Source organism: Scyliorhinus torazame, chromosome 9, assembly GCF_047496885.1.
Source record: "Scyliorhinus torazame isolate Kashiwa2021f chromosome 9, sScyTor2.1, whole genome shotgun sequence".
NCBI lineage: Eukaryota > Metazoa > Chordata > Chondrichthyes > Carcharhiniformes > Scyliorhinidae > Scyliorhinus > Scyliorhinus torazame.
Window position 1 is genome coordinate 185,625,184 of NC_092715.1, and position 23,394 is coordinate 185,648,577.

General features: G+C 43.6%; 1 protein-coding gene across 3 annotated transcripts in view; it reads right to left on the reverse strand.

The window, feature by feature from the left end:
• pum3 (pumilio RNA-binding family member 3) overlaps window positions 1–23,394 on the reverse strand; it is a 51,637-nt gene that overhangs the window by 1,561 nt on the left and 26,682 nt on the right. For 2 of the 3 annotated variants that reach the window (XM_072516884.1, XM_072516885.1), the window contains exons 10-17: window positions 19,943–20,021; window positions 17,668–17,766; window positions 10,765–10,818; window positions 8,974–9,054; window positions 7,590–7,732; window positions 5,281–5,503; window positions 1,309–1,396; window positions 651–741 (exon numbers count right to left, since the gene is read on the reverse strand). In XM_072516884.1, coding sequence (XP_072372985.1) covers window positions 651–741; window positions 1,309–1,396; window positions 5,281–5,503; window positions 7,590–7,732; window positions 8,974–9,054; window positions 10,765–10,818; window positions 17,668–17,766; window positions 19,943–20,021 — 858 coding nt within the window. The remainder of the gene's footprint in view (window positions 1–650; window positions 742–1,308; window positions 1,397–5,280; window positions 5,504–7,589; window positions 7,733–8,973; window positions 9,055–10,764; window positions 10,819–17,667; window positions 17,767–19,942; window positions 20,022–23,394) is intronic. The other variant, XM_072516886.1, reaches the window with a different exon arrangement.

Genomic DNA, 23,394 nt, shown 5'->3' on the forward strand with positions numbered 1-23,394 from the left:
CTGAGTACAGGAGCAAGGAAGTCTTACTGCATTGAACAGGGCCTTGGTGAGAACACACCTGCAGCATTTTGCGCAGTTTTCGTCTCCTTGCCTAATATTTGCCATAGAGAGAATGCAGCGAAGGCCCTTGGATGGAAGGATTGTCCTATGAAGAGAGATTGGGCCGACGACGCCTGCATTCATTGGAGTTCAGAAGAATGAGGCAGGGGAATCTCATTGAAATGCACAAAATTCTGACAGGGCTGGACAGGCTGGATGAAGTTTCACCTGGCTGGGGGTCTAGAACAAGGCGAGGGGGGTCACAGTTCAGGGAACAGGGGAGGCCATTTAGGATAGAGACGAGGAGAAATTTCTTCACTCCGAGGGTGATGAACCAGTGGAATTCTCTACCACAGAAGGCTATGGAGGCAAAGTCGCGGAATATATTTATATTTCTACATAAAGGCATCACGGGTTTGAGGACAGAACAGCAGTGTGGCGTTGAGATTGAGAATCGGCAATGATCATATTGAATGGGAACAGGTACGAGGGGCTAAATGGCCTACACCTGCCCCCATATTGTATGTTTCTATACACAATTCTGGTGCATTTGATATGCATATATATCTACAACAAAATCATGTCACCATGAATCAGATTTTAATGCTTACCAGCAAAGAATAATAGCTCCACGGTTTACCTGCACCCAGGTCTTTAGATTCTCAATCCCAACATGCTCGACTAATGTTCTTGCAAAACATTCTGTAAAAAATATTCAAAAATCATTTGGTAATTTACTATAAAAGTTTCTGTTATGGTCTTTTAAGATTTTAAGTTTTATTCTGGGGCAATTATATTTCACCTATAGTAAACAGGTTTTTACATTATCGCAACAGCACAATTTATCCTCAAACAGCATAACTTATTTTTGTAAATATTACAAGGAAATAAATGGTACTGTCTAAGCAGGTCATAATAGAGAATGCAATGATTAATCGATTAGCCGAGTTGATGCCATCAGCAAAATCTAATTCAGCATTTACAGGTTGAAAAGCTTGCAAAGATATTTCTAAAATTAAAAGTGTCTGAACAGAATCATGTCGGAATCGCGTTAACAGATAATCGGAATGGATACACTTATAGATATGATTAAGTTTGGTTCAAATTTTAAATGCTCGTCATTGGAAAGCACAAGTGCCAATATTTTTTTGACTTTCCAGTGCCCACAGATGCTCAAGTTCTGCCTTCGTAAGTTTATGTTTACTTCAAGCAAATTTAGTTTTGTCCAAGCACTGGAAAACATGCTTAAAAATCACTGATCACACCTACCTGACTTTCCAAGTTCTTTCATCTTTCCATCTTGTTCTATTAACCATTTAAGAACCAGGTGGCCTGCAGGGTGCTCTGCTATGTGGAGCTAAAAACAGGAAGGGGAAAAAGTTAACATATCAGGTATGCACTACTGTTACCAATTTGTTCCATTTAATTCCACATTATCTGCGGAATTAAAAATAAATCGAAACAAAATTTTGAAAAAGTGATTTTAATATTTAAAATAATACTTACTAAAATAATAGCACTTGTGTATGTTATAGAACTGGTCACTCACCTGTTTTAAGTGGTAAACTCCACAAGGGTAAAGTATAACAAAAAGGAAACATGCCCAACTCAGCGAACACCTTCCAATGGTTTAATTGTAGTCAAACCTCTGACATCTGGTAGTTTACCAATTCTGTCATTTCATAGAATTAGGCCTCCCCATCAATGACATTTTTAGGTAGGCTAATATTAAGACTAATTTCAAGGAGGGTATTCTTAGTAATAATAATCTTTATTGTCACAAATAGGCTTACATTAACACTGCAATGAATTTACTGTGAAAAGCCGGTAGTCGCCACATTTGGGTACACGGAGGGAGAATTCCAAATTGTCCAAATTACCTAACAGCACGTCTTTCGAGACTTGTGGGAGGAAACCGGAGCATCCGGAGGAAACCCACGCAGACATGGAGAACGTGCAGACTCCGCACAGACAGTGACCCAAACCGGGAATTGAACCTGGGACCCTGGCACTGTGAAGCAACAGTGCTAGCCACTGTGCTACTGTGCTGCATAGTAAGCATATACGGAACAGTTGCACAAAAATAACACTTCACGCCACTATCCTATCACCAACCTTCCTTGCTCTCCATTGACCTTGAATGCGTCGTCACCTCCCAAATGCATTCCCACCGTTTGCCAGAATTCCATATTTGAATTCCTTCAATCAAGTATCCCCTCGTCACAATACCATAGTGGCTCGTCAAAATCATAAATGACGTTCTGTGAGACTGTGAAAAAGTAAACTGCCCCTCCTCGTCCTTCGACTTGACTGCAAACGTTGGCACAATTTGAAGACACCATCCTTTTCCTTCACTGCTCCACTGTCACCTGGTTGCTCTCACCTGGTTCCATTCTTATCCAATCATTACCAGATCTCTTACAATGGCTTTTCTTGCCAATGCTGCACCATTAGCCCATTGAAGGCAGAGCATAGTTTTCACACACATGCTGACAAACACCAATCTCAACCCCACATTGCAACTCCTTCACCGTTGCTAAATTACCAGACAACTTATCCGACATCCAGTACAGAGGAACAGATATTTCCTATTAAACTAAATATTAGGAACAATATAGCCATTGTTTCTCAGGCCCCATTCCAAACTCCATTCACGAGTTACTGACTCCATCCCTCTCTTTGGTATCAGTCTGAAATTAAGCCAGTCTGTTCACAACTTGGTGTTACATTTGATCCAGAGATGAGTTTCCAACCTCATACCTGTTCCATCACTTAGATCATCTATTTCCCTCACCGTATCATCCAGTCTCAGTTCAACTGCTGCTGAAACCCTCATTAAATGGTCAGAAGTTTACAATTCCCCACCAATGGGTTTTTTAGGCGGTGGGAAGAGGGGAGTAAAGAAAGAGGAGCAGGACATTGAAGAGATGGAATTTGCCTCCCTCCTGATCACACAATGGTTTAAAGCTGGGGTGGGCAAGACCTCGAATGGGAAGCCTGCGCTTGCGCCAATTGAGGCTGTTATTTGCTACTTAAGGGCTATTTCCCTCCCAGTCTCGATTTTTTTGGTTGGTGGAAGGATTGAACTTGCACAAGGGGAGGCCTAAAACCAAGTGTTACGTCTCAGGCGGGAGGTGAAGCCTCCATCACAAGACCCCTTCTGAAGTTGGGCCACCCCCTCCCTCCTCGAGGTTTAGTGGCCTACGGAACACTCTCCCTGGTCTTGGTCTCTCTACCCACACCTAACCCCAAAGGCCTTCCAAACCCTCCCCACCCTTGGGACCCTTGAATGTGCCCTGGCCTCTCCAATGTCCGGGCTTAAGTTTCAGACATCCTGCAGTTTTTCTTCTATCTACTGCAACGCTGTCACTGCAGGGACTGGAGAGCTGCCAGCTAATGAGACTGGCCAGCAGCTCCCGAAGGTGGCATTTCCTCTTGCGTGAGAGGCGGACGTCCTGGCTGAAGGCACTTGAAATGAAAATGAAATGGTATGAAATGAAAACCGCTTATTGTCACAAGTAGGCTTCAAATGAAGATACTGTGAAAGGCCCCTAGTCGCCACATTCCGGCACCTATTCGGGGAGGCTGGTATGGGAATTGAACTGTGCTGCTGGCCTGTCTTGGTCTGCTTTAAAAGCCAGTTCTTTAGCCCTGTGCTAAACCAGCCCCAGATTGATGCTTATTCAAGCATGAAATGGCTGTGGGGTACTTGGAGTCAGCTGTGGCATGTTCCTTGCCAACGTTATGAATGGCGGGAAGAGATACAGCCATCTGAAAAGTTCAGCTGTTGCTACAAGCTCATTCCATAAAAAGGTTATATTACATTAAACAAATTGTCCTCTATTAGCCAACTATATTGGATTCCCTATTTTAAATGCACTGGTGTGGCCAAACTGACTGGTACCTCTACGCTGCAACTTTATTTTGAAAAGGCAAGCAACATATTGCAAATCTAGAGTCATTTAACTATTTTGGAGTCATTCTGTTCAACCATTCAAAAGCAGATCTGGCAAAAAGCCACAATAACTTTTGGGGGAGGGGTGCAGGAAAACAGGCTTTCATCTTCTTTTGGTGTTGAAATCGATTAGTTTTCCCCCTTATGTGTGACGAAGCACTGTAAAAAGATTAATGACGGAACAATTGCTTTCTCATTCTGCATTGATTTCTCATTATAAGACCATAAGTCTTATGGTCTTATATTGAGAAATCAATGCAGAATGAGAAAGCAATTGTTTGCTCGTGTGCTGGGAAGAAGGAAATGATCCTGTGCGAGATTCAAGAACAAATCATAGATCATAGAATTTACAGTGCAGAAAGAGGCCATTCGGCCCATCGAGTCTGCACCAGCTCTTGGAAAGAGCACCCTACTGAAACCCACACTTCCACCCTATCACCGTAACCCAGTAACCCCAACTAACCTTCTTTGGACACTAAGGGCAATTTAGCATGGCCAATTCACCTTTTTTTGAGGCTATGCCCCCTAGTTCTAGTTTTACCTGCCAGTGGATCAACCTCCCTGCTTCTATCCTATCTATTCCTTTCATAATTTAATATGTTTCTATAAGATTTCCCCCTCATTCTTCTAAATTCCAATGAGTATAGTCCCAGTCTACTTAGTCTCTGCTCATAAGCTAATCCTCTCAACTCCAGAATCAACCGAGTGAATCTCCTCTTCACACCCTCCAGTGCCAGTACATCATTTCTCAAGTAAGGAGACCAAAACCGTACATAGTACTCCTGGTGTGGCCTCACCAGCACCCTATACAGCTGCAACATAACCTCCCTGCTTTTAAACTCCATCCCTCTAGCAATGAAGGATAAAATTCCATTTGCCTTCTTAATTACTTGCTGCACCTGCAAACCAACTTTTTGCGATTCATGCACAAGGACACCCAGGTCCATCTGCACAGCCGCATGCTGCAATTTTTTAACCATTTAAATAAGTCCATTTTGCTGTTGGATGACTTCACATTTATCAGCATTGATAGGTTCAAGCATTTTCCCCACCACAGGAGTTAAGCGAACTGGCCTATAGTTAAAACTGATGTAATGTCCTTTATTGACCACAGGGCGACCTTGAAAATTAATGCAGCCTTCTGTATTCAATCCAAACTTATTAAAAGGCCAAATTAGGCATTGTTTTTCTATGAAACAAATGTAACACAGCTATTCAAGATGCAGCGTGTTTGATGCCATATAAATGCAAGGGAGTATAAAATAAGGTGAATATTTGTACATTACCTCACCATTATTGCCCCCAGGTACTAAGTCTTCTGCAGCCAGTTTAGCGATAGCATTTATGGCAGGCTGCACATCCCCAATGGCACAGCCGAGAATATCTGCCACAATGACACTTGTTGCCTTATTCATCACCATTTCACGAGCATTCTCCTGCAAATATTCCAGCAAACGTGGTGAGATGGCCTCCAACAACTCACGCTGACGAACATTTGTATCCTTCTTACTGGAATAATAAACAGACAGAAATCTTTTGACTCTTTCTGGACTTCTCATTTTTAGCAGCAATGCATTTCCAGAACATCCAAATAAATTCAATGGAATATACTTTTACGTTTGTTTACATTTCTAACTTTTCTAAATCCTTAAATAAGAATGCACATCAGAATTTAATTACATCCTTTCTCCTCTGTTCCTCACTCTCAACATTGGGATATTGTGTTTATCAGGAAAGGATAGGGAAATAAATTAGTAAAAAACCGAAGCAAAGACTCGGCATCGTTTCAGTTGAATTCACATGCTCAATATAGAACAAAAGTAATAACTGAAGATCAATTCTAGAATTAGCGACTATTTTTCAGCAGCTTATGCTTAGAATATTATTACATTTACCCAATTCGTAATTCAAATTGAAGCACTAAAGGTATTAAGAACCATATCAATTAAATTTTTTAAAAAGATCAAATGGTTGCAAAATTTGGAGTTTTGGCTCGTATGATTGCAGACTGCTCCCTCAAATTTTGTTCAAAACCACTTTCGCAACGATCACAATGCCCCTTAATAAGCCCACCCTCAATTGTCCATGTGCTCCCCAGTTTCTAGTCTCTTCTTTCTCAAAAGGTGCTTGAATACATCGCTGCCATCAACTAAATGTCCACCACTCCCAGTTTAAGTCCCCTCAGTTCGGTTCCCATCACACAATAAAGGGAAATTAATCATGTAACTCCATGTAAACTTCAATAATTGTTGGAAGGATAGTTAATTAACAAGGACATCGGAGTTGTGCTTATTTGTATGTTCATTTCATGTCCACTCATGCACATTTTCAGCAAAGGGAATCGTAGAACAGCCATAACTGTCTACTCTGGTGTGCTCATACCAACTGTCGTGGCCCTACTTGCACCCAGTTGAGATGAGGCAACTACTCCAAGCGAAGCAGGTACTCTCCCTAATTGTGCTGAGAAACTGCAACATCCCTTATTTAATGGTACCAGGGCAAGTCTGTTTTCCTGTGTCACTGGTGATCTAACAAAATTGAGAGAACATATAGCTGTGGAAAATTTGATTACTAAGAACAGAGCCTTGTCAAGGGCAAAGAGAAGAGTGCTGTTAATTATAAACACAGCAACAATTTTAGACAGGAGCCAATCGTCAGCCCTTCGACCCAGAGTATGCTTTATGCCTATTTCTAATAACTCTGAATCCAATTTGTTGAATAGAACCTAATTTTTAAAAAAAATGTATTCATGGGATGTGGACATTGCTGGCTAGGCCATCATTTATTACCCACCCCTAATTTTCCTTGAGAAGGTGGTGGTGAGCTACCTTCTTGGACCGCTACATCCCATGTGTAGGTCTATCTTGAAACCCATCAAGGCTGGTGGCAAGGTGGCGCCTTGGTTAACACTGCTGCCTCATGGCGCTGATGACCCAGGTTTGATCCCGGCTCAGGGTCATTGTCCGTTTGGAGTTGCACTCTCCACATGTCTGAGTGGGTCTCACCCCCAGGGCAGATGAATTGGCCATGCTAAATTGCCCCTTATTTGGAAAAAAGAATTTGGTACTCTAAATTTTTTTTTTTTATAAAAGAAACCCATCAAGGTTTCTTGTTCCACCAGCCACTCCAATAATTATAGAATCATAGAATTTACAGTGCAGGAGGCGGCAATTTGGCCCATCGAGTCGACACTGGCTCTTGGAAAGAGCACCCTGCTTAAGCCCACACGTCCATCCTATCCCTGTAACGTAGTAACGCCATCTAACCATTTGGACACTAAGGGGCAATTTAGCATGACCAATCCACCTAACCTGCATATCTTTGGACTTTGGGAGGAAACCGGAGCACCCAGAGGAAACCCACGCAGACACAGGGAGAAAGTGCAAACTCCACACAGTCACCCAAGGCCGGAATTGAACCTGGGTCCCTGGAGCTGTGAGGCAGCTGTGCTACCCTTTTGTCAACTATTCAAAGGTAAAGATTTGTTATTTAAATGCAGTATACTCTACTTACATTGTTCATTGATCTATATGATCTAATCTCATCACTGAAATCAACAGTTTCTTAAAATTTAAGATCAAAAGGACATTCTGACCTGTGAGCATTGCCATCACCTTGTTGTAGAAGTTTAATAATTTCTGGCACGCTATGTGCTGGGTCCCTTGGACTTAATAAATACACCAAAACTTTCTTGCCATATTTATTGTTGATCAAGTTAGGTAAGACACTGATGATCTCCTGTAAATAGAGCGTTTCAAGATACTAAATTGAAATCAATTCTCTTGTTGGTTCAGATTCCAGACATCAAATTTTAAGATAGCCAACAGAAAACAGTCAGTCATTTAACTTTTAAGCTAATTCAGTTCTCCTGTTTAGTCTACCCTTCAAATTATTTCAGACTTCCCTTCCCACATCTCTTGAACGTAACAACTTTTGCTGGGATTTGATTTAACTGGTGTCAAGGGAGATGAGTGCTCCCAGATGTGCTTTGAATGGAACTGTACCTCAGACAACAGAGTTCATGGACATTACCAAATCTAGACTATTGTTTTCCAAAATAACAGTGGCTGCATACTGTTTATAGCAATACATAGGCTGGGATGGGGACGGAGTTGTGGATGAAAGACATGCTTGGGCCCGATTACTAAACGTGCTCCAAATTTTATTAACTTACAAGTTTGCACGTTGGAAAATGACATGGCTAAGCTCTGCTATGATACTGCTATCACTAAAGGGTAGTAACTTAAGCAAGATACTCAAAGGTGGAGTATCATCAGCATGGAGTCCAGCACAAATGACCATCTTTGGGTGTAAGTGGTGGAAGAAGAAAAGAGGAAAGAATCGTAGTTGGAAATGCCCTGTGCAACAGTGAATGTTAAAGCTTTGAGCTGCTCAAACGCAATTTTACAATTCAAAATGGTTACTATTTAATGACTCTCAACAAATATACCCTTTTAAAACAAGCTCACTTTTAATAACATGATTGTCAATTCAACTTAATGTTCACCTGCACAAATGTTATTTAAAAACAGACACATTGGTTTACAAAATTTTATTGTGCCACTGTTCCTTAGCAGCACTGGACACAAACTTACTTTTGTCTAAATTTTCAACATTACCCTTTCCAAATAACTGGGAAAAGTTATTTTGTGCATGGTCCATGAGTTTCACTTAGATTCAAACATTTACTTATGTCACTGTTCAAAGTCTAAACTATTTCTTTGGGTTGAGCAGCTTTAGAATGGCTGTCAGTCAATCTTAAGTCAAGCCTGCTGCCAATCAAGTCACTCTAGTATTCATTCAGATGCTTAAAGTTTCTACATCACCTAGTAGGAGAGAATTTCCTTTTCAGCAAACTGGCACAATAAAACATTCGTATTTGCTAACAAAATATTTCTCCTATTGAAGAAAAATACACTTGAAACCAGCACTTGTAAGATTTCCTTATTTTCCAATATAGCAAAAATGTGATTACTTACTGACAGAATGATTTGTTTTACAAGTTTTGTGTCATCTATACAGTCGAAAACAGCCAAGAGAACCAAATGGGAAAATTCACCCTGCAAAACAATTTGCATGAGTCAGTATTTCAGGATTTTTTAGTAATGGCCTCTGAAATCAAGTGCACAGATGTTGCTCTTTGTGACATCAGGATTTAAGCTAAGAACACAAACAAAGTACTAAACATGTAATCCCTTCTCAAATAAACTAATTTCTTAAGCCACTACTAAATCTCCATTCTTTATGTTATTTTTTATTAGAGAATGAATGTGATTGTTCCTTTATGGTTAGTCAGAAATTTAAAGCTGAAAAGTGTACAACAGTGGTGGGCAACGGAGGCTGGCGAGTGGGCCACACAAGTGGTTCTCCTTCATCTCCGCGGGCTGCAAGGTTGAAATCGGGCATGTTCACTAACTACATTCAATATATGCCGAATATTTCATAAGTTATAGAAAATGCTTAACCGTTCAGAAATTAACAAGGCTCTTAGAGTCAATCTTCTGTGCAATTAGCACACACGTCACTTCATGTGTCCTTGCTTTATATGCATATTACTTCAGTTATACCAGTTGAAAAAAGCTATACAGATGGAAATCAACGGAACGTTGCAACTCTACACATGGGCAACAATCAACAAAATGTCTCGTGAGCTGCACTCAGAACCCTGATGGGCTGCATATGATCCCCACGACTAAGGTTATCCACCACCGGTGTAAAAGCTGCACAATAAAAATGCTGGGTGGTACAGAATGCAGCATAGTGATTTACCTCACTGCTGAAGGAAAGGGCATGCAGTCTACTGTAAATAAATGCAAATAATCTTTTATTGTCGCAAGTAGGCTTACATTAACACTGCAATGAAGTTACTGTGAAAAGCCCCTAGTCACCACATTCCGGCGCCTGTTCCGGCACACAGAGGGAGAATTCAGAATTCTCAGCTGGTATCGGAATTGAACCCACGCTGCTGGCCTTGTTCTGCATCACAAACCAGCTATCTAGCCCACTGAGCTAAACCAGCCCTGCTAGGATTTGTTATACTGCAAGATGCCAATCTTCATTGAGGAGGCCATCACAGTCCCTCTTCATGGGTAGGGCTATGTCAGCACACTCTGCTCCCACACCCAATCCCAGTAAGCAGTCAGTTCTGGCAGGTATCAGAAAGATTTAAAAATAGGAGGAAAGCTGAATTTTACAGTCCATGACTTGGGGAAGATGGTGGCATAGTGGTTATGCCACTGGGCGAGGAATCCCGATCCAAAGTAATTGGTTCAAATCACACCACAGCAACATGTGGAATTTAAATTCAAATAATAAAATCTGGAATTGAAAGCTCACCTCAGCAATAGAAGCCATTAAGCTACCATTGATTGTCGTAAAACCCCATTTAGTGTCTTTTAGGGAAGGGAACTCTTATCCTTACACTGTCTGACCTACGTGCGACTCTAAACTTTCAGTAATGTAGTTGCTTCTGAAATGGCAAAGCAAGCCACTCAATTGAAGGGCAATTACGGACGGGCAAGAAATGTTAGCCGTCCTATTGTCACTCAGATCCCATGGGCAACAAATCTCATCAATGATCATTTGTTCCATAACACAAATCATTTTCAAATATGTAATCTTGCTCCTCACAGTAATCATAGTATGAACAAGCTTGAGTTAAATGCGCTCTATTTTTTAAATTAGCTCCACCTCAATCAAAATAATCTGGCAATATTTCCAAAAGGATGTTTTGAGCTTTTGGCATACGAAAAACAAGCTGCATATCTTACAGTAGCAATTTTCTCTATGTAGGTCTTCATTGTTTTCACAATAACCTTTCTGTCCTAGGAAGAAACAAAATAACATTAATAAAGAATTGTACCTGAATTAGTTGTAGGAAACACATAAGTGATTAATACAGCAAGCCGTTTAAAAACCAGAGTCAAACAAAAAAAAAAGATACTGGATTAACAGGTCTGTCTACTCCAATAATTTGCTCTTTTCAGGACTCCAACAAACTAGCTTTATGGTAATTAGATTCTTTCCCTCATCCCTGTCCTCTACTGAAATTGAACTGTGGGTACCAGTTGCCCTTTAGTGACTCCAAGTGGCTAATCATCATGCCCAAGTCGACATTACAGTGATAGACTATTCATCATCATAGTTCTTTTTTTTAAAAAATATATTTTATTCAAGATTTTTGGCCAAACATAACAGTACGTAGTGTTTCTTTTACACAGCAATAAAGCAATATAAATAACAGTGGCCAGTTTTAAACAAGTAAATAAATAATATATAAACAAAAACAAAACTGAATGGCAACTGCCTTGTCCAAAATAAATACTCTCCAAAAATACAATCCAACAAACAATTACCTATTAACAACTACCTATACATATTATACATATACAACAACATCTCTGAGAGTCCGTTCAATTCCCCCCCCCCCCCCCCCCCCGGGTTGCTGCTGTTGTCTACTTCTTTTCCATTCCCTCTATCTTTCTGTGAGGTAATCGACGAACGGTTGCCACTGCCTGGTGAACCCCTGAGCCGAACCCCTTAACACGAACTTAATCCGTTCTAACTTTATAAACCCTGCCATGTCGTTTAACCAGGTCTCCACACCCGGGGGTTTGGCTTCCTTCCACATTAACAATATCCTGCGCCGGGCTACTAGGGACGCAAAGGCCAAAACATCAGCCTCTCTCGCCTCCTGCACTCCCGGCTCTTCTGCAACCCCAAATATAGCCAATTCCCAGCTTGGTTCGACCCGGACCCCACCACCTTCGAAAGCACCTTTGCCACCCCCACCCAGAACCCCTGTAGTGCCGGGCATGACCAGAACATGAGAGTGTGTTTCGCTGGGCCCCTCGAGCATCTCGCACACCTATCCTCTACCCCCAAAAATTTACTAAGCCATGCTCCAGTCATATGCGCCCTGTGTAACACCTTAAATTGTATCAGGCTTAGCCTGGCACACGAGGACGATGAGTTTACCCTACGTAGGGCATCAGCCCACAGCCCCTCCTCAATCTCCTCCCCCAGTTCTTCTTCCCATTTCCCTTTCAGCTCATCTACCATGATCTCCCCCTCGTCCCTCATTTCCCTGCATATGTCCGACACCTTACCATCCCCCACCCATGTCTCTGAGATCACTCTATCCTGCACCTCCTGCGTCGGGAGCTGCGGGAATTCCCTCACCTGTTGCCTCGCAAAAGCCCTCAATTGCATGTACCGAAATGCATTCCCTTGGGGCAACCCATATTTTTCCGTCAGCGCTCCCAGACTCGCAAACGTCCCATCTACAAACAGATCTCTCAATTGTACTACCTCAGCTCTTTGCCATGCTCCAAATCCCCCATCCATTATCCCCGGAACGAACCTATGATTGTTTCTTATCAGGGACCGCACCGAAGCTCCCGTCCTTCCCCTATGCCGTCTCCACTGCCCCCAAATTTTCAATGTAGCCACCACCACCGGGCTTGTGGTGTATTTCTTTGGTGAGAATGGCAACGGTGCCGTCACCATTGCTTGTAGGCTGGTCCCCTGCAGGACGCCCTCTCCAATCTCTTCCACGCCGCTCCCTCCCCTTCTCCCATCCACTTACACACCATTGAAACATTGGCGGCCCAGTAGTACTCACTTAGGCTCGGTAGTGCCAGCCCCCCCCTGTCCCTACTACGCTGCAAGAATCCCCTCCTCACTCTCGGGGTCTTCCCAGCCCACACAAAACTCATAATACTCTTCTCGATTCTTTTGAAAAAAGCCTTCGTGATCAGCACCGGGAGGCACTGAAACACAAAAAGGAATCTCAGGAGGACCACCATTTTAACCGCCTGCACCCTACCTGCCAATGACAGGGACACCATATCCCATCTCTTAATGTCCTCCTCCATCTGTTCCACCAACCGCGTTAAATTAAGCCTGTATAATGTACCCCAATTCTTGGCTATCTGGATCCCCAAGTACCGGAAGTCCCTTGTTACCTTCCTCAACGATAAATCCTCTATCTCTCTGCTCTGCTCCCCTGGATGCACCACAAACTCACTTTTCCCCATGTTCAGTTTATACCCTGAAAAATCCCCAAACTCCCCAAGTATCCGCATTATCTCTGGCATCCCCTCCGCCGGGTCCGCCACAGATAGCAACAAATCATCCGCATACAGAGATACCCGGTGTTCTTCTCCCCCCCGAGTACTCCCCTCCACTTCCTGGAACCCCTCAATGCTATGGCCAGGGGTTCAATCGCCAGTGCAAACAATAACGGGGACAGAGGACATCCCTGCCTCGTCCCCTCTATGGAGCCGAAAATAGTCAGACCCCCGTCCATTCGTGACCACGCTCGCCATCGGGGCCCTATACAGCAACTGTACCCACCTGATATACCCATCCCCAAAACCAAATCTCCTCAGCACCTCCCACAAATAATCCCACTTCACTCTATCAAATGCTTTCTCGGCATCCATCGCCACCATTATCTCCGCTTCCCCCTCTGGTGGGGGCATCATCATTACCCCTAGCAGCCTCCGTATATTTGTATTCAGCGGTCTCCCCTTCACAAACCCAGTTTGGTCCTCATGAACCACCCCCGGGACACAATCCTCTATCCTCATTGCCATTACCTTGGCCAGAATCTTAGCATCCACATTCAGGAGGGAAATGGGCCCGTAGGACCCGCATTGCAGCGGGTCTTTTTCCTTCTTTAGGAGGAGCGATATCGTTGCCTCTGACATAGTCGGGGGCAGCTGCCCCCTTTCCCTCATCTCATTAAAGGTTCTCATCAGTAGCGGGGCCAGCAAGTCCATATATTTCCTATAGAATTCAACTGGGAATCCGTCTGGTCCCGGGGCGTTCCCCGCCTGCATGCTCCCAATCCCTTTCACCACTTCCTCCGTCTCAATCTGTGCTCCCAGTCCCACCCTCTCCTGCTCCTCCACCTTAGGAAATTTCAGCTGATCCAGAAAGCACATCAGTCTCTCCTTCCCATCCGGGGGCTCAGCTTCATATAATCTTTCGTAAAATGCCTTGAACACTCCATTCACTCTCTCCGCTCCCCGCTCCATCTCTCCCTCCTCATCTCTCACCCCCCCTATCTCCCTTGCTGCTCCCCTTTTCCTCAGTTGGTGGGCCAGCAACCTGCTTGCCTTCTCCCCGTTTTCGTGCTGTACACCCTGTGCCTTCCTCCATTGTGCCTCTGCATTACCCGTAGTCAACAAGTCAAATTCTACATGTAGCCTTTGCCTTTCCCTGTACAGTCCCTCCTCCGGTGCCTCCGCATATTGTCTGTCCACCCTCAGAAGTTCTTTCAACAACCGCTCCCTTTCCCTACCCTCCTGCTTTCCTTTATGTGCCCTAATAGATATCAGCTCCCCTCTAACCACTGCCTTCAGCGCCTCCCAGACCACTCGCACCTGGACCTCCCCATTATCATTGAGTTCCAAGTACCTTTCAATACACCCACTCACCCTTAAACACACACCCTCATCTGCCAATAATCCCATGTCCATTCTCCAGGGTGGGCGCTGTTGTTTTTCTTCCCCTATCTCCGGGTCCACCCAATGTGGAGCATGATCCGAAATGGATATAGCCGTGTACTCCGTCCCCGTCACCTTTGGGATCAGTGCCCTTCCCAAAACAAAAAAATCTATTTGTGAATAAACTTTGTGGACATAGGAGAAAAACGAAAACTCCTTACTCCTAGGTCTACTAAATCTCCAGGGGTCTACTCCTCCCATCTGCTCCATAAAGTCCTTAAGCACCCTAGCTGCAGCCGGCCTCCTTCCGGTCCTGGACCTCTATCTGTCCAGCCCTGGGTCCAGCACCGTATTAAAATCTCCACCCATTACCAACTTCCACACTTCTAGGTCCGGGATTCGTCCTAGCATACGCCTCATAAAGTTGGCATCATCCCGGTTCGGGGCATACACGTTCACTAATACCACCGCCTCCCCTTGCAATTTGTCACTCACCATCACGTATCTGCCCCCACTATCCGCCACTACAGTCTTTGCCTCAAAGATTACCCGCTTCCCCACTAGTATGGCCACCCCCCCCCCCCCGTTTTTTGCATCTAGCCCCGAATGAAACACCTGCCCCACCCATCCTTTGCGTAGTCTGACCTGGTCTATCAGCTTCAGATGCGTCTCCTGAAGCATAACCACATCTGCCTTAAGTTTCTTTAGGTGTGCGAGTACCCGTGCCCTCTTAATCGGCCCGTTCAGCCCTCTCACATTCCACGTGATCAACCGGGTTGGGGGGCTCTTTACCCCCCCCCCCCTTGACTAGCCATCTCCTTTTTCAATCCAGCTCCTCACCCGGTTCCCACGTAGCCGTATCTCCCCCAAGCGGTGCCCCCCCGTCCCGACCACCCCCCCCCCCCCCATACCAGCTCCCCCTTCTCCCCAGCAGCAGCAACCCAGTTAACCCCCCCCCCCCGCTAGATCCCAGACTAGCGTAATTGCACCCCCCATGTTGCTCCCAGAAGTCAGCAAACTCTGGCCGACCTCGGCTTCCCCCCGTGACCTCGGCTCACACTGTGAGAGACCCCCTCCTTCCTGCTTCCCTGTTCCCACCGTGATTACCATTGCGCGGGAACAAAGCCCGCGCTTCCCTTTTGGCCCCACCCCCAATGGCCGGCGCCCTCAGCTCCTCATCCTCCCTCCCCCCCCCATCCCCCACGACATGGGGAAGAGAGAAAAGTTACAGGGTCGCAGGATTAACAACTTGGGAAGTCATCTCTTCCCTCTTTTCCCCCCTTCATCCCACATATTCACCCCCCCACTTTGTCCCAAACGTTCTTTTTATGGACCGCTCACTCCAGTTTCTCCTCGACAATAAATGTCCACGCCTCATCTGCCATTTCGAAGTAGTGGTGTTTCCCTTGATGTGTGACCCACAGTCTTGCCGGTTGCAGCATTCCAAATTTAATCTTCCGTTTGTGCAGCACCGCCTTGGCCCGATTAAAGCTTGCCCTCCTTCTCGCCACCTCCGCACTCGAATCTTGATATACACGGATCACCGCGTTCTCCCACCTACTGCTCAGAGTTTTCTTTGCCCATCTGAGGACCATCTCTCTGTCCTTATATCGGAGAACTCTCACCACTATGGCTCGAGGAATTTCTCCAGCCCTCGGTCTTCGCGCCATAACTCGATAGGCTCCCTCCACCTCCAGCGGACCCGTCGGGGCCTCCGATCCCATTAACGAGTGCAGCATCGTGCTCACATATGCCCCGACGTCCGCCCCTTCTACACCTTCGGGAAGACCAAGAATCCTTAAATTCTTCCTCCTCGCATTGTTCTCCAGCACCTCCAGCCTTTCCACACACCTTTTGTGTTGTGCCTCGTGCATCTCCGTTTTCACCACCAGGCCCTGTATGTCGTCCTCATTCTCAGCAGCCTTTGCCTTCACGACCCGAAGCTCCTGTTCCTGGGTCTTTTGCTCCTCCTTTAGCCCCTCAATCGCTTGTAATATCGGGGCCAACAGCTCCTTCATCTCCTTTTTTTGAGTTCTTCCACGCAACGCCGCAGGAACTCTTGTTGGTCAGGGCCCCATATTAAACTGCCTCCTTCCGACGCCATCTTGCTTTGTGCCTGCCTTCCTGGCCGCTGCTCTAGAGGATCCACCGCAATCCGGCCACTTTCCTCTCTTTTTTCCATCCGTGTCCAGGGGGGATTCCCTTCTGGATTCCAGCACAGTGTTTTTTGCCGTTAGAATTGCCGTTGGGGCTCCTATCAAGAGCCCAAAGGTCCGTTTCACCGGGAGCTACCGAAACGTGCGACCTAGCTGGTCATCGCCGCACCCGGAAGTCGCTCATCACAGTTCATAACTGACATTTGCCACGTGTAGCTCCACAGGCATCACTGTACAGTGACCATGAGTGAGAACTGTTAATAACCATTTCTTCCCTAATTCAAGAGGTAGTAAGGTTACTTGTAGTGGCCTATAGTCACACCACCATTTCTCCACTTTCACCCTGCCTATCAACCATTTCAGCAGAAACTATGAACCAAAGTGGAAATCTTACTGGCCTGAATACGGCAGTGAGTAGCTCAGCCTTCTGCAAAGTTCTCAATCTCTGGATTACTATTGAATCATAGAATTTCCAGTGCAGAAGGAGGCCACTTGGCCCATCGAGTCTGCACTGGCCCAGGGAAAGAGCACCCTACTTATGCCCATGTCTCCACCCTATCCCCGTAACACAGTAACCCCACTCAACCTTTTTGGACACTAAGGGCAATTTATCATGGCCAATCCACCTAACCTGCACACCTTTGGACTGTGGGAGGAAACCGGAGCACTCGGAGGAAACACACGCTGACACGAAGAGAACATGCAGACTCTGCACAGACGGTGACCCAAACCGGGAATCGAACCTGGAACGCTGCAGCTGTGAAGCAATTGCGTTAACTACTGTGCTACCGTGCTCCCCTCATATGTTGCAAACAATTCTACACATTACTATGTAGAACAAATTTTAAAATTAGGTTAGACACATGCACTCCTGAATGTGAAAACAAACTAATTGAGGAATTGAAAAAGCAGGAGATATCTAGACCTTGAGCACTTGGCTATTTGGGCATTCATGTGATCTATTATTTGTCCATGGGCGCAGCCAAGTACTTCCATGGAAAATACATTGCACAACAAACATCATATGCACAGCAAAATACATCCTGCTTCTCGTTCTTCTTACTTTGGGAGTCCCGTGCCATAAACATTGCATGGCTACTCTGCTTCCATCATGCGTGTGAGCCATATAGATGACCGCTTCTCTCATTGTTTCGATCATTTCCTGAATTTAGAAAAGCACATTTCAAATAGACACATCATTAATACTTCAGTCTGTATAATAGTATAGTACATAGTATAATAAGTGAAGCAAAACACTAAAGTGCATGCGCAAGAGTAAATTTGAAAGCTGTCATCTCATTTCATAGTCTAAATTAACAGTAAAAAACTAATGAAGATTTGATGCATCAAGCAATCAATCCTCAAATTGCATCTTTCTAGCCTGTTCATTTTATTGGAGTGAGTAGCAGTGAACACAATGTTCAGAATTTTAAAACAAATAATTTGAAATAAAAACAAAAAACCCAGCAGGTTCTCATGAACGGTCATTGACTTGAAATATTTCACTCTCCGCTCCACAGATGGTGCCAAGCCTACTGAACATTTCCTGTTTTTAGTTTAGATTTCAACAGCTGCAGTATTTTGCTTTTGTGATACTGGTAATAATTTGAATGTACTTTTAACATGTTATCTGTTCAGAGTATCAGCATCTGTCTGCACCAGATAGCCAGAAAATAACTGCACTGTTAATGGAATAAAACCCACCCCGCAAATTAATCTGCAAGAATAAGGCACCCGTGAACAAATTACAATAGCTTTAAGCTTTAGATGACAGTTGTGAACCACACAAGCTTTGGCATCATTTGAATGAGTCAATTAAATCACTTCAAGGCATCCAGCATATTCTGGAATGGGTGCAATTGCATTTTTCCACTATATTAAAAACAAAACAAACTAATAAGTTGTAAGTTTGGCTATTCTCTGCTGTACAAGATGCTATGCACTGGCCGACCAGCATCTTGTGACCTCCTGCATGAGGATTTTCAAAATAACAGTACAGATTCAATCCTGTACATCACAATTACAACCCTTTTTTAAAAAAACACAAATGCTTCGTGCACAGGGTGCTTTGTCATCTGAAATTAACAAAGATAAATTAATAGGTTAAACTAGATTTAAATTATTAGTTTTGATTCCCAGCATTGCATGTACTACAACTTACAATAATTAAAGAAAAACAGGAGTATAAACATTGGCCTGGCTGTATTGGCGCAGAAGTAAGAATTGTCCCTGCCGTAAAGGTGATGTTTAAAACAGACATTAAAAGCTAAGTATTGCAGACAACCAGAGGAGGAGGGGGGGGGGGGGAGAGGCTGGGTATTTAAATAGTTATTTTGGAGCTAGAAGTGACCTTTTTCTTCTACCTCTTTCAGAGTAACTACCAGGATAAAACTGGCAGAACCATCCAAAGTTAGCGATTTAAATCGCTTCGGTCAGATGGTTCCCAGCCCAGCGCAATTGTCCAGAGGAAGCTAGCACATCTGCGCAATTGCCTGGTAAAGCCTTACATGGGTACCTCCTAAATGCAGCATTGGAGAACCAGGAAGTTAGGAGTCATTATGTCAGCTAACTGTGCCTAAAAAAAAAAAGCACATTTAAAGCAATTTCATTATTGGCTTAATTAATTTATAACTATCTTATACTTGCAAACAATTTTTAACATAGTAAGATGCTTCACTTGGTTACATATACGGAGTGATTACTCAAATACAACTTAACGTTTGCTTCATAATTAATTTTTTTAATTGGCTGGGATTCTGATCCCTGACAGAACCATAGACACTGATTAAAGGGGACAATATGGGTGGCTTTCACTTGTATAGTATCTGTCCAGCTGTATATCCAAAGACTTATTATGGATGGTCCAACTCACAATCTTAAATTGTACATTAGTTTCAAAAGGATTAAGGACTCACTGAACAAATAGAAATCATAGAATCCCTCCAGTACAGGAGGCTGCCATTCAGCCCATCATCAAGTCTGCACCGATCCACTACGCCCTATCCCCGTAACCTAACCTGTACATCGCTGGACACTAAGAAGCAATTGATCTTGACCAATCCACCTAACCTGCACATCTTTGGACTGCGGGAGGAAACCCATGCACAGGGAGAAAGTACAAACTCTACACAGTCACCGAAGGCTGGAATTGAACCGTGGCACTGAGAGGCAGCAGTGCTAACCACTGAATACAAATATATTACAATACAGTACATAGCAAGATTTAAATTTACGAACTAGAATATTCAAAAATTCATCTAAATAGATTAAAATACAAATTGTGAATAAAAATAATGAATGGCTATAAACGCAGAATAGCTTTTTAAAAAGTCAGTTACCGTTTTCATTTTATCAGAGCAGTGTGTGAAGAAGTCCAAAAATGCTTTATGTACCAACGTGTGCTTTATAACTGCTTCTCTAAAGATGATCAAGAAGACCAAATTAATTAAACATTATTAACTTTGATCAATAATTGTGCAAAGAATTACACAAAGAACATAAAACATATGTTAATTTAAGTACATTTAAAGCAGCTGCCTGATTGCGAATTTATAAAATTTAAATTTCAACGGCAGTTTTCACATAAAATTCTTCAGTTAAGGGTCCAACTCAAGCAGGAAGAGGAGATAAATTAGGGGATTCAGCCATAAATGAAATTGAAGGGGTGTGTTTTTCCCAAAGGTGGCTTCTGAAGGTGGGGAGGTTTAACAAGAAGGCATTCCAGGGGCAGCACGGTGGCGCAGCGGTTAACACTGCTGCTTCACGGCACCGAGGTTCGAGGTTTTGATTCCAGCTCTGGGTCACTGTCTGTGTGGAATTTGCACATTCTCCCCGCGTTTGTGTGGGTTTTGCCCCGACAACCCAATGATATGCAGGGTAGGTGGATTGGCCACGCTAAATTGCCCTTAATTGGAAAAAATGAATTGGGTACTCTAAATTTATTTTTAAAAAACAAGGAGGCATTCCAGAATGTTGTTAGGAAAACAAAGGTAGTGTTACGGGATTTATAATTGTATTGGTAAACATTAGAAAGGTATAGTCCCCCATAACCCAAAGATGTGCAGGGTAGGTCATGCTAAATTGCCCCTTAATTGGAAAAAATATGAATTGCGTACTTTAAATTTATATTTTAAAAAAATGAAATAAGGTATAGCTTTAGCGGTTTATAATTAAATGTTTCTGTGCCTGGAAGGGTAAAACTTAAGTTAGATTCATGCTGGACGAATGTGTGCATGGCGCTGGTTAAATTCCAACGGTGTTTCTATTGTGCTTAGCGAGCGCTGCGGCATGAAGAACACAAGTATAGCATGGGATGTTGTTCATCAACAGGAGGCCACCTTCCTTTGTTCTTCGTTAACTGGAAGCCAGAGCATTTGGAGACAGGATCATGGAGTGAATATCTACCAGAAGAATGACTGGACAGAACGGGTGCTGCAAAGAGGCAGGCTTCCTAAAGTACAAGTTGCAGTCCAGGCAACCAGGGAATTGGGACAGAAAGACTGTCTAAGAAATTTGGAGTTAAGCGAACAGAGACCAAGGCAGTGTTCAGAAAAAATCATGGAAGAAAAAAACCAAAGTGTTGAATTAAAAAGACAATCGTAGTACTAGATTTGAAGTGAGACAGCAACTTCCAAAGTAGATGAAACGTTTGATGTCAAAGTTAAAGCAATTGTGAGCAGAATGCACAGTAGTCAAGACAAAGAAATCCTAAAGGAGGTGGTGTGAAATCCTTGACTGGATTTGCTGTTAAAAGTGATGCAGAAGACTCGTTTGAAAGTCTCATTTGTAAAACCTGGACTGGATTTCAGAATGCAGACCAGGAAAGCATTATGAGAGAAGAATTTAATGTGTGTTTTGGGAGTGGAGTTTGCAACCTCTCATGTGACAATCATCAGGGAGAATTCGGAGGAGAAACTACAGTCATCTTTGTGTGCTTAGAAGGTACTTTTGTATCAATGAGACGATTGCAGTTTAAGATGTACTTTAAATCTGTGAGTATTTGTTAAGATAAGAGGGGAATAAAGGAGTATCGTATTATAATTCAACTTTTCATGTTTAACAAATACTTTTTTTCCTTGTTGTTTAAACAAATTAGTGGTCCTGTGACTCTGTTCCTCCACTTTATATGAAAAAGAAGTTACGGTCTTTTGAGCCAGGGCTCCAATCTGGGACCTTCCCGTCCAGTTATAACATCAATCTGGATAGTTTGGACATGGGTCAGAAAGCGGGTTAAACGTATTAAGCACAACAGAAGCATACATTGAATTCCACACAAAAACTGCAACTTCCGGAAATCTGAAATGAACAAAATGCTAGAAATACTCAGGAGAAAGAAACAAAGTTAATGACCTTGAACATCTGACATCATCCTGTTCCGATGAATCAGGTTTTAAACAAGTGTAGCGGCAGGGATTTTTTAAAAAAGTCTGCAATAGGGAGCGATTACATTTTTTATCTAGCAAAAAATGCCCTATGGCACTTAACAGGACAGGACCATTGTAAAACAGAATATGACACAAGGAGATTTTAGGGCAGGCAGTCAAAAGCTTGACAAGGAAGTAGATTGGAAGGGGCATTTTAAAGAAGAAAACAGATAATTCCACAGCTTAGATGACTAGCAGCTAAAAGCACAGCAACCAATGGTGGAGCAATTAATATCAGGGACGTTCATAGAATCCCTACAGTGCAGAAGGAGGTCATTTGGTCCATTGAATCCTCACCGACCCTCTGAAGGAGCACCGTTTCTAGGCACCTGCCCCACCTAACCTGTAGGACACTAGGGGAATTTAGCACGGCTAATCCACCGAACCTGCACATTTGTGGACTGTGGGAGGAAGCCGGAGCACCCAGAGGAAACCCATGCAGACATGTGGAGAACATACAAACTCCACATAGACAGTCACACTAGGTCGGAATTGAACCCGGGTCCCTGGCGCTATGAGGCAGCAGTGCTAGCCACTGTGCCATGTTCATGAGATCAGAATTAGATATAACCATTGAATGCCTACAGTGCAGAAGGGGGACATTTGCCCATCGGATCTGCACCGACCCTCTGAAAGAGCATCGTAGCTAGATCCATTCCCCTCCCTATCCCCGTAGGCCCACCTAACCTGTACACCTATGAACAATAAGGGGCAATTTAGCATGGTCAATCCACATAACCTGCACATTTTTGGACTGTGGAAGGAAACCCATGAGCACAGATATCGAAGGGTTGCGGGAATGGAAAAAAGTTAAAGGAGGCCATGGAGGGATTTGAAATTAAGGTATTGCTTAACCACAAAGCAGTGAGCTCAGGGTACAGGAGCCTAGTTACATCGGGAAGACATGAGGACGGGGTGGGGGCAAAAAAATAGTGGCATAGTCAATTCTAGAGGCAATAAAGGATGAGTGGAGGCAGAGCAGGGCAGAATGTGCCGATGTTAGAGGTAGAAATAGGCAAAATGGATGATGGTGAAAGGTAAGAGGGAATGGTAATGGGACAAACAATAAAACAAAAAGATGAGTCAGTGTAAAATGTAAAACAGTGCAATCATTACCAATAGTTTCCAGGACTCTATGATTAGCTGTTGGCTCAAAAAAAAATTGGTAGTTATGATCTAAAATTGTTGGAACTCAAAGTTGAGACCAGAAGGCTATAAAGTGCTTAATTGAAAGATGAGGTGTGTATTTTTTGAGATTCATTAGAAGTATAAGAGGTCAAGGACAGAATCTTCTGATTTACTCTCCCCTTCTGGAATGCAAGCTGCGCCGAAAGAAAGAGAGCACCACCTGGATATTTATCTTATTC